The following is a 12,316-nucleotide window of genomic DNA, read 5'->3' as shown; positions in this document are numbered from 1 at the left end:
ACCGGATTTATACAGCCACAAAGTGGAAGTGTAACCTTACAGACTGGTAATGGTGTATGTCAGTCAGAGGTGGTTTTTTTAAAGTAACAAACGCTGTCTTAAGCAAACACAATATTTCCTTCCACAGACGGCAGAAGTTGCTGGAGATTAAAATTGTGAGACTGCGTATGGACAAACACCTCAAATTTTTCAGTTGTAATATGCTTCTAACTCATAAACTACTAACCATAGCGATAATGTACTTTCTCCCCCTTAAATCAAGTAATTAAAAACTAGTTAAAGTCTCAAGAGCCAAACTGAGCCTTGGTGTGACTCTACACCACGTTCCGGGGAGTCCTCCCGGGGATGCTTTTCACATCAGTCTTTGGGAAGCCCTGTGATCCCTACTACAGCTTCTCTGCGTTGGCACACACCGGATGTTGACCAAATACCTAAGGATTCCTCCTCTGTCGCTGAATTCCCAGCATCAGCCTCACAAGCCAGAAATAGGCACACCTGGAGAACACACGCAACAGCAACCCTGGAGACAAGGTCCCAGCTATTATTTACAAGCATCGGATAGAGAAGGTTAAAGCTACTCCAATGCCCACTGTATCTCACCGGTCACCAGTGAGCATGGGAGGACATGCAAATGGCTTCAGACACATCCCATGGGTGAGAAGCACAGCTTTGCTAATGAACCATTACATCCTATCAACACTTATTAAGGTTTTTTTTTTGCTGCAGGATTAAATGGGCCAAAAAAATTAATTTTTCAAAATTAAACCCACATTAGGAACCTCTTTAACTCACTTTGGTTCTGTAGACAGGCTTTAGAGCAAAGGCAAATCTGCCTCAAAGAGTCCCTAACCGTAGGTGAATTTCCGCAAGAGAAATTTTAATCATTTTAAAAGATTGCCCTTACAGTTTTTGGTTTTTTTTATAGTCCCCTGCAGTTGTGCCCAGCAGAGGCTGACGGGTCCAACCGGGACACCCAATGACGTCTGCAGCATCCTGTCACTCTGCTGACAAAGGAGGAAACAATAACTCGGGGACACAAAGTATTTAGTAGCTGGATTTCATGCACATGTACTTCCACATGTTGCCCAAATAAGAACATACTCCGTCCAAAACAAAAAGTGCAAGGCCGTAACTGCTCTACCCTCTCCTCCAAGAAATATAAAAAACACGCACTAAGTAGCATTTATGTTTAAAAATAGCTGGGTGAAAATAAAAAGCATTTGTTCCACGGCCTGTTGTTCAGCTTTCACGAGCGGCCCTGCGAGGCTGGAGACTGTAAATCAAACCACTGGCATTTGCTTACACAAGGCTGTGCTCCGAGCTGGCCTCCCATCCACCTCCGCTGGCGGCTTTCTAAAGCTTGGATTTGTCTTCTTGCGGTGGTGTTCAAAACTGCAAGCGTTCGCAGGAAGGGTGTATAAGATGTTTCAGAAGGAAACTGAAATGTCTGCCTTTCCTGGCGTACTACAAGTTGAGTTGAGATGGAATTTAAGAAATTGCCATTCACTTTGACCCTTATGCGGGTCTGTACGAAGTAGGTAGAGAGAAAAAAAAAAAAAAAAGACACACAACTCCATGAGAATAATAACATCTTTTATTCTCATTTAGTTCAGGAGCACACATCCCCATGGCAGTTCTCACACACCTTCTGGTGAGGGGCTGCAGAGCTATAGTTACACGAGCTGCCCATCAGCTGCAAACACGAGTTAGTGGTGGGCATGACAAGCCCTGACAAGAAGCAGAGCAGTGAAGGCTCTCCAGGAGAGTTAGGAAGCAGCAAGCACTCCTCTTCCTCCTCCCCCATCAGGCAGGGACACTGCCTGGACTGCCCAAGGACAAGCTGTTCCCACCCGTGTCCTCGTATCCCCCCTGCAGAAGGCTCCAGGGATGCCAGAGCGACCCACAACCAAGAGCTTCGGCCATGCCCGGGAGGGCTGCTGTGGGTCTGGCTCGCCAACAGGGCTGCAGAGCTGGTGGGGAGCAGCTGAAGCCACGACCCAGAGTAGGAAGCCCTCGGCTACTAGCCTGTGTGCCAGCATCCATGGCATGGGCAAGAAAACCAAGGAGCAGATACTTATTGATAGTATCCTCCAGATACTATCAATAACCGAGGAATAGATACTTACTGACCTGACATGCGCTGCCAGCTCTGGAAACAGCAAACGACCATTGCACTAAAAACAAGCTCCTTGGTGCTCCCAGGATAAGCTCCAAAAAAGAACGAGACCAACCCTGAGAGAGACTGAAACGCCCAAGAGGCACGCTACCTAATTTAGCCAGGGCAAACGCATTTGTTCCCTTCGATGTTGGGATCCAGTAGACCAGAGCGAATGAACCCTCCCAGTTTCCCACCACCTTGCCCAACCCTTTTGGAGAGTAACTCCGGGTACCTCTGGGTATCCATGCGTTGGGCATTCAACTGGCCCCAGAGGCAGCTTGAGGAAAACATGAGCAGAGGAAGCCCCAAATCTCCAGGTGGAGGTGGAGATGATGGCGAGGAGGTCAACCCGCAACTCCAAACCACAGCCTTCCATCAACGGAGGTTGGGAACTGAGCACCTGAGCCACTGAAGCTGAGAAGACACGAGCTGCCCTGCGCTCAACTGCTCCTTTTCTGAGGCAGCACCTGAAATGTGGGGAAGCTGGGGTCAACTTTAGCAAACCTGCCAAAGCCAGCTCTGTTCCCTTTCAACGCACCCCTCAAAACCAAGGTGTGGGAAAGGAAAAAGATGGCACCAGCCCCGATCTCATCTGAACAGGGGACGCAACCATGAAATAGATATCATCACATCAACAGTGCCTGTAGGGCAAATGTCAGTTGGAAGAAGGTGCAGAAGGGAGACAAAAAGAAAAACTGACCATTTGAAAGCAACAGGAGCAGAGCTGTGGCTCCAGCCTCCCTGTAAAGGCTTCTCTCAGCAAGGCCTGGTGCCTGGTGCTTAAGAAATTTTATAAATAGTAAGTCTATCCGGCCTGTGCACTTGCAGAGTCCGCACCACCCACACACCCAGCTCAGACACAACCCAACACTAGCAAAAATTTACCAGCACTGTAATTTGTAAACATTATCATATGCAAAAGCCCTGCAGGTCCCAAGGCCTTTGCCCATGAGCAGCTCAGCTAATGCCTCTTTTGCCTCTTTCTTAAACTGTGCTCCAGCTGCAACACACCTTATCAATAAGGCAAATTATCACCCTTGAAACAAGTCGTACCATCAACCAGAGTCTCAGAAAACATACTTTAAATGTAAATTAAAAACGGCCTTTGAATACGGCTTGACTTAAGCCGGTTAAAAGGAATCGCCTGATGAGAATGAGAGGGTTTTTCTTGGCCCCCCAACACATTCCTCACATCCAGAGTTTCTGGTTGATTCACACAGTCTGCCTCAGTACTGCTTCACTGAGTAGGGCTAAAGCTGCATTAATCTGTGTTTAAAAAAAAAAAAAAAAAAAAGAGTTTATTACCGCTTCAACTTCTTTATTTTCGTAGAAAGAAAGAATTTACTTTTTTCCTCAGAATTACTGTAAAACAAGAAGTTCCACCATTTTTCAGCCAAATCTAAGAAATCAAAAAAGGGACTGAAGCAATGGGGTGGGGAACCCTAGAAAAAAAAAACAAACCCAACATAGTTTTATAGTGGTAATACTATAAAACAAAAGAAATAAATACAATTTGAGAGACAGTAAAGCTACAGCCTGCACATGATTTTTGGATGACAGCCGCAGCAGGGTCTCGTTCAACAGGCGAGTGATAAGCAGCAGATGGGAGCTGAGAGCTGGTTATCGGTGGATCGGGAGTCAATCCCGTGCAATCCTCCCAGCAACTGGCACCAGCCACTGGGGTATTCTTTTGCTGCCCAGCTGATGAGTAATAACGAGCTTCCCCTTCAGAGGCTTTGCAGCTACTGAAAGTAAAACCTGCTTCAAGTCCTGCCTTCTCCTGCTTCAGAAAGCCGGCTTAGTTGTGCTGCTGGAAACGAAAGCAGAATGCGGCCTCCGCGCTCATCTTTTCCTAGAAGGATGTTCAGGTCATAACCCAGTCTACTCACTTTTCTCAGCAATCCCACCCAAAATTTTTGGAATATATGAGTAACTGATAAAGTTTTGTAGATGCATCAGGAAAGCAGTACACATGAAATCCTGAATTCTGTTAAATTCTAATAAATTGTTTACCTACGTATTTAATGTCTGCGTTGCAAAAAACCTGATTTAGACATTTAAACATTTTATAAATCAATAGGAAAAGAGTAAATTAGGTTTCTGAACATACTTACTTACTGACACAAGAGAAGGCATTTCTCGCTTGCTATGTAACTGGAGTTTTATGCTATATTTTTCCCCCCAAAACCAAAATGACCGCAGTCCCTGTCTTTTTCAGTATCCTCGCAGGCTGTTCTTTTGAAAAGCAAAGCAGGGCAATGGAGTATGGAAATATGCACACGTAAGTGCAAGCTTTAGAGTATTCTTCACCGAGGAAGAACACAGAGAATACCATTTCCCAAGGAAATGAGGCATATGTAGTCATGCTAACCGTGTGTCTGGCTGTCTGCTTTTCAGTTCCCTGTGGACTTAAAATCATTGTCCAGTTTTACACATGATTTGATGTTTCACTTCAACGCGAAGAAATAAGCGGCTAGGAGAGAGACACAGATGATGGCTCCTTTGATGGAAAGGCTGCAACAATGGACATTTCACACCAGTGACTCTACAAGACAAAGAGCCATGCAAAGTCATGATTCAAAAATTACTCTCATGATAGAGATACTTGTTTACATAATAAACCATGAATGAATACGTAGATGATGATGAACCACTAACATGGAAAAATAAAAAACAATAATAGTTTAAAAATCGCTCATCAGAAATCACTTCTCTCAGAAAGATATTTTTTGGACAAAACTTTAGAAGGCATACATTTACTTCATCGGTACAATTTTCTTCTTTTCACAACCACCTTTGTCATCTGCGCTACTTTGGTCCCTCTTGTTCTGTTTCAGGGTACGGCACTGCAGCTGTGTAGCGTTACTGTCTTCAGCAGGATGCTCATCTTAACCTGTAGACCCCCTTGCACATATCCTATGAGAAATAAGGTCCTTAACTGCTACAACCCATCCCGGGGATGCGTTTTTGGTTTTAACAGCAGTGCTCCTATTTGGGTTGGGACATCTAAGCACTAAGAGCATTAATAATGACAAGCATATTAAGAGTCAAAGGAGAAATAAAATTGTTGTCTTTTATAAACACCAACACAAACGAAAAGATTCTCAGTCATACGTGTTCAGTATAATAGCTACATAAAGAAGAAGAGCGGGTACTTCAGCTTCGCATTGAAAGGTCTGACACACACATACACTCTGCTACAGGAATTTGTTCTCCATCCGCACAGAATCCAGACCTTTACATTATCATAGCATGAAGACAGGAAAACCAGAGGTATTTTTCTCCTGAAGAAAACTACTATCATATTCCCAATTACTTTAAATATCAAACAATTCTGAGCTCATTTCCACCGCCTGCACATGCAGACACTGCACATGGAGGCGCACAACATCTTTTAAGGTAATAAACTGTTACCCGTACCTAACAATTGGGATCCAGCTGTGGTGAAACTCCTGAGGAAACCTCCTTCTCCTCCACAGAGGAAATGTCACTCCATTTTACAAATGCAGGCTTAACAACTTCAGACAGTATTTTCAGACTACACGCCAGCAGAACGCATGCCAGCAAATGACTTCTTACGAGCAAGAAAATGGAAACACAAACAGGAGGGTGAAGAAGCGAAGTCTCTAGCAAGGAAGGTGTAGGCATTATGTCTGGGGAAAGAACTTTGTACAGTAGGGGCAGTTAAGCTCTGGGACATAACCCTGGGGAGGAGATAAACCTTCATCGTGAGGTTTTTTTAGGAACAGGCGAGACAAACATATGTCAGGTAAGTTATAAGAGGAGCTCTAGGGCCAAGGGATGACCTCCAAGTCTCTTCCAATCCTAAATCCTTTGGTCCTATGATGAACACTCACAACATAAAAATGTAATAAACAAAAACAAAAGGAAAGGAGTAATGGAGATCACTTTAGATGGTAGTTAGCAAGCCACCTCCCAAAGTCTCTCTGAAGGGTTGTCAAAGTTTCCTCAGGAAGTGACAAAGACGAGAAACTTTGCCTTAGTCCTCGACCTGGCAATCTCCTCTGGTTGCCACAAACAATTATGTCAGGACTTGGCAGAGAGCTGTAAATCGCTCCTCCAGCCTGCATCAAGAAAATGTTGGGAGCCAAGGCACATGGCACTCAGCACCCACAGACAGATTAGGAAACCTGGCAGATCTTCCCAGCCGCACGCCCGGCCATGTTTCAGCACTGGAGCACGGCTCAGGAACACACCAGCCCCTCTCCGTCCCTCCCTCCTTCACCCACTCAAGAGGGTGACCACTCAGGACAGAAACATCGTGCAAGCCAAATGGGAGCTGCAGTTCATTTCGCCACATAAACTGAGCTGCAGCTAAAACCTGCTCAGCCCCAGAAGCAGGTGGTACCTCTAACACAGGGACAGCTGCTGAGAACGATGAACAGACCAGCCCAAGAGACCGAGAAGAGTTTGGGGTGACAAGACAGGACTTGGAGCAGATGCTCAAGCATCTTCCACGTGCAGATACCTCGCTGCCCAGCAGTGGTAATTTCCCAGGTGAAGTAGTTTAGGAGCAGGCTTGAGGCCACTTGCATGGCAACATGCTCAAGAGAGCTATTAAAATTGCAGCTCCATAGCTCTTACAGCTAAGGCTGCGAGGCGCTGCACAATTAGGCAGGCATCCTGCTCCTGACAGCCCACAGAGAGCCGGAACCGTCTCTCCTTAAAGAGCATTGCCCTCCCAAATTCACAAACAACAAAGCTCTGCAAAGCCTGCCTTCCAAACTGACTCACACCTAGCCTTGAGCTGCCCCAAACTTCCTCTCTGTCGTTCTCTTGCTGGTGTCTCCTTCAACTCCTACAAACCCCACGACCATCCCTGTGCTGTGCACGACTCCAGGCTGCTCCAAATCTCCCATCACACCCAGAGAGAGTTTTAAAAACCCCAGGCTGCTCTGGAGGAGGAGGAAGTGAAACGCGGATACCCCAATCGCAGTTACGATACATTTACGTTGAAAATTAAAGGCCAGGTTCCCTCCTGTGCTATAGCGTGACCCAGGCAATGCAGGGGACACATCTGAGCGCTGATAACTGACTCCCCATCTCCACTGCAACGACTCCTGCGCAAACGCTGGCCCTGGGGTTCCGAGTTAGCTTACAGGGGCTGGCAGCGTGGAGCACAGCTCTGGTTTTCCTCTTCCCCTCTCTCCTCACCCTCCCATCTAGACCCTTCACAGACAAGTAGGGCTTCAGAGCTTGCGGAGAAGCTGGCTCTGAAAACATTGCACCAGCTGCAATTTTTTCCCTCGCTGGCAAATTCTGAGCTGGCAGAAAGAGCCTGAGCCCAGACCCTTTGCACAGCTGAGGGCTGCAGACCATCAGCGATCCTCCTGTCTGATTTAGAGGTGCAATCCAGGGCCTTGTTCAGAAGTGGACAGGGATGCAGGTTTACAAACCAATTTAATCCCTAATTTCTAACAAAGATAGGAACTCGTCCTGGGACTTGGACATGCCAGACTCAATTACCAGGGGACCTACTAGATAGAATACCAATTCACCCTCCAGGACCTATTGAAAACTGTTGAGATTCCTTTTGGTAGACCTGAAAATATATTTTTGGGTTATCAAAACCGATGCTTGCACTTGTTCACACAGACAGGTACAGAATCTCTCTGTTCTGGAAGTCTGTCTGAGCTTCCCGAGGGGGTGTGTCATATGAAGGAGTCCTTGCTTTTGGGAAAACAGAGCATCAACCTCCATGGTAAATGAGATGCCTACAATCAGTAGTAGATTGTTTTCTAGGATTACACCCTATTAAAACTCAGGAAGGAACATCTCACTAACTACTATAACTACAGACACTTAGATCTTCCTAAGCGTTCCCACTGCCACCCTATCATTTTAATGAATCTACATAGTAATTGCATACTCCTAGTAGCACAGAGCTGCTTTATAGATTTCTTTTCCTGTTTTAAAAGAAGTAAACAATTGTCTTCCAAAACCTCCAGCACATTTTTATGTTACAAAACAGCAATAAATAATGGGCGAGAGGAATGTCATTCCACAAGACACTTCATCTCTATAAAATTACAGGATTTTCTACTGCGGAAGAAAAATAAAGACATAGCCACATATTCTACCACAGACTCCTCAGGTCTGTATAAACCACATTTATTTTGTCTCTGTACTGTTTTAAAAGTTGAAGGCAGGAATTTTTACTGAGAAAGGAGGAATGGTCAACTGCAAAATAGTTCGGGTTAAACTCTCTAGTGCCCTGGCACCCTGTCCTGGTACTTACTCCAGGGCAAGGGACACACTCCTGCTGGGGTACGTGTCAACATAAATCAAAGAGAACTGGGGTGCCTGCATTTGTTTGGTTTTTTTAAACTGTCAACTCACTTGTACTGCATGAAAGAGAATTAACTCTGAAATGCCTTCGTTCGTGCTTTTCTGAATGTTTATGGAGATCGGGACCTAAAGGCAGCCGAAGGGCAACGAAGCTGGTGAGGGGGTCTGGAGAACAAGTTTTATGAGGAGCAGCTGAAGGAGCTGGGGTTGTTTAGCCTGGAGAAAAGGAGGCTGAGGGGAGACCTTATCGCTCTCTACAACTACCTGAAAGGACATTGTAGAGAGGAGGCAGATGATCTCTTCTCCCAAGTCACAGGCGACAGGACAAGAGGAAATGGCCTAAAGTCACAACGGGGGAGGTTTAGACTGGATATTAGGAAAAATTTTTCCACTGAAAGGGTTATTAAGCATTGGAACAGGCTGCCCAGGGAAGTGGCTGAGGCACCATCCCTGGAGGTATTTAAAAGGCGGGTAGATATAGTGCTTAGAGATATGGTTTAGTGACGGTTTTTGTCAGAGTTGGACTAGATGATCTGAAAGGTCCTTTCCAACCTAGGCAAGTCTAGGATTCTATGATAATTTGAGACGTTTGGGGGTTTTTTGTTATTTTGTTTGTTTGTTTTTGTTTTTTTAATTAAGTAGCCATGCTCTGTCAGTGACTGTCAGAAGAGGTGGCCCTGTCCTCCCCGCGGTGTTTGTACCAACTCGGTGAGCGCCTTTTGCCGGGCAGCGGGGGGGGGGGGAGAGGGGGGGACGGGGCCAGGCGCAGCCGAAGTGCAGAGCTAAGCACATTGCTGCTCCAGATGTGAACACACGGCGCGCACACGGGGTCGCCAAAAAAGAAAAAAAAAAAAAAAAAAAACAAAAAAAGGCAAAAGAAGGAAAAGCAGTGGCAGAAAGGGCATTCCTGTAAGGGGCCGAGCGAAGGAAGCTCTGAATAAACCCAGGCGAGTAATGAAACGAAGCGCCCCGGCAGCACATAGGGGCACAGGGAGAAGGAGCCACCCCAAAGAAGGTCTCGGGGCTGCCGCTTCCCCCCGGTTTGCGGCAGGGGCTCGGTGAAGCCAGCGCTGGCCAGTGACAAGATCCGAAAGCCCGCCGAGGGGGTGGCGGGCTGCAGAACCCTCCCGGATCCCTTTCGGGGCTCCGGCACCGGACAAGGGTTGGGGGCGGGGGGGGGGGTGGGGGGCAGCCACCGCCTCCCGCGGCCGGGGAGAGCCGGCTCTCGGGCGGCGACGGCCCCCGCTTAGGAAACGCTTTTGGGGGGGGGGGGGGGCGCCCCCCAAAGAGACCCTCTCACTCCCCCTCTCTCCCCCCCCCGCAACCCGCTACGCCCTTCTCGCTTTTAAAAAAGTTCAGAAACAAGACAAAAACAAAACAAAAACCCCACCAAAGCCTCCCCCCACAGGCCGGTGAGCGATGGCCAAGTCTCGCCGTGGAGGAATTCGCGGCGGCCGACCCCCCCCCCCCCCCGAAAGCCCCCCCCTCTCCGGCCCGGGGAGACGCGGCGCGCTCCGGGAGCGATGAGGGGGGAGGTGGGGGGCTGGAAGTGTTCCCCTTTCTAGCGAGCACCCCACCTCCCTCAGCCCCCACCGGGAAAGGAGAAGGAAGCGGGTGTCCGCCCGTTGCGTGTGTGTCCATGTCGTCCCCCCCTGGGGTCCCCTCTACTCACTCCAAGCAGACACACTTTCAGCTCGCGTATCGCCATCATCTGCCCGGGGCCCGACCGCTCCGCATCCCCCGGCCGCCGCCGCTCCGCACTGCCCCGCCGCGGCCCGGCACAGTCGCCCCCCCCCTCCCGCCCCCAAACCACCCCCCCCACACCGGGGCCGCCCCCGCCGCTGCCGCCGGTCACATGCGCGCGGCCCCGGCCCCGCCTCGCGCTGCCCGCCCCCGGGTCGCGGGTGCCGTGTCCCGTCGGCGAGAGACCCGGAGCTGGGACACACGCGCGCGGGCGGGGAGGGGCGTGTTTCGGTTGGAGAAGCGGGATCTGCTTGGCGCGGGGAACGCTGCGCCCCGGAGCGGGCGGTGTTGTGCGAGGGGCGGTGTAAATAGTGTAAATATTTGCTGTCGCGGGAAAAAAAAAAAAAAAAATAAAGGGGGGAGGGAAGGGGGGAGACTGCCCCCTGCCCGGGGCTGCCCAGCGGCTTGGTCCCACACGCCGTGTGCTGGTCTAGGGACAGGGTTTGGGTTGTGAGAGGTCTGCGTCCATCTACCTATTCTAAAAGAGCGACTCCGTTTCTACCCAATCCTAGTAATAACCATCTCTTATCAAAACGGGCAACCTCAGGTTGATAAGTAGGGCTGCACCCCACACATCCAAAAGTCACGGTAAACACTACATAATGTTAGGAGCAGTCCACCAAAATCAGCGGTGTGTGTGTTGTAACCACTCTTCTCTGCTCCCTGTAGCCAAAGTCCTAGAATTTATGGAGAAGAGTTGTATGCTATAACGCCGGGAATAGCAGAACATCATCTGTCAGCTATTTTAAGTCAGAACCTCGTTCTACTTACAGGTTTATTTTCATTTTTTCACTAATTTATCAGGTAGAGTTGCCGAAGGGAAATGAAGATAATCTTGATTAGTCATTGTGAGATTACTGCCACGTCATTGGGAGCTTCCTGGCAATAAACTGTTGTGTCGTTCACTATGTCACTAATTAGTTCCACGTTGGGTCCTGCTCTCACACTGATAGGCTGGAAGAAGATGTTTGCACTCTTCCAGAGCTCCCAAATCCTAGGCCAAGGAAATGCTTGGAACAAAGCAGTTGTTATCCCCAAGGAGGAAAACACAAAGCATTTCTAGTGGAGTATCACAGCCTGTCAGGAGAGAGACTATCAAAAGAGAGATATCAAAGGAGAGGCTCATCAGAGAGATGCTTGTGGTTTAATTAAGCTTTTCCTTTTTTTTTTTGGCAGAATTTAGCAAAAAGAAACAAAACACAGCAGGTTTTTCAGACAAGCAATACAGAATATTGCCAGGATTCTCTCAGCTCTTTGTCCTTCCACAAGAATGCATTATACAAAAAAGTCTTTCAATAAGCAAGTATAATACACTCACTAACATAGAACAATTACAGTTTGCACTCGTAGCACAACTCATTTAAAGCAGCCCGACATTTCAGCCAGTAATTAATTCTACAAATAGACAGGAGATATGAATTTTATGTGTTTTACACCATTTCATTCCATCCTTTCTTTCAATTTTAAGTCTGAGTAAAATGTTGTTCCTCTAACTTTGATTCAGACTTTTCCACTGTTGAGGGGCTGAGATTCGCAGGCAGTGTTATGGGTCAGGATCACCTTTCCATAAATTCTTCTGTCTTCTGTCAGATCTTTAAACATTTTCTTGTCTTTAATGTATCCTATTGGTCATTTATCCCTTTTCTTTGGTCTGTATTTTGTAATACTCAAAGTTTGGGAATTTTTGCTTATTTTACACGTGAAACATTATACCAGCTGAATTAATTTCAGCAAGAAGCACTTGGATTACATTAGATTCTAATCTAATCTACATTAGATTGTGGATTACAAAAGGAGATTGATAAGTGGTACACCGTGTTCAAAGCTGTTCACTGTCACAAACACAGCTTGAGGGCTTGTCTATAGGTTTGCTTGGATTAAGCTGCAATGATGTAATGGGAGCATCCACAGAGCAGATTAATGCACTTTGTTATATGTGCATTGACTCTGCAAGCTTTCACCGAGGCGCCTTAGCTTTCCCAAGCCTCTCAATGCAGGCGTGCACTACAGTACAATAAGTAAAGTTGCAGTTTGGGAGAGCACTTGCTTAAACTCGTCCATTTTTGAGACAGTAATACATCCCACTGACTCCAAAGGCACGTAAGT

General features: G+C 47.4%; 1 protein-coding gene across 2 annotated transcripts in view; it reads right to left on the bottom strand.

The window, feature by feature from the left end:
- Positions 1-10,250, bottom strand: part of RAB31 (RAB31, member RAS oncogene family) — a 68,981-nt gene extending 58,731 nt beyond the window's left edge. Inside the window, exon 1 of one of the 2 annotated variants that reach the window (XM_054192131.1) lies at positions 10,140-10,250. In XM_054192131.1, coding sequence (XP_054048106.1) covers positions 10,140-10,178 — 39 coding nt within the window. In that variant the 5' untranslated portion in view covers positions 10,179-10,250. Of the gene's footprint in view, positions 1-2,390; positions 4,164-10,139 lie in introns of those variants that run through there. The other variant, XM_054192130.1, reaches the window with a different exon arrangement.
- Positions 10,251-12,316: the final 2,066 nt, after the last annotated feature.

This window comes from Rissa tridactyla, chromosome 2 (genome assembly GCF_028500815.1).
Source record: "Rissa tridactyla isolate bRisTri1 chromosome 2, bRisTri1.patW.cur.20221130, whole genome shotgun sequence".
In the NCBI taxonomy this organism is placed as follows: Eukaryota; Metazoa; Chordata; class Aves; order Charadriiformes; family Laridae; genus Rissa; species Rissa tridactyla.
This window is presented reverse-complemented; position numbering and strand designations above follow the sequence as displayed.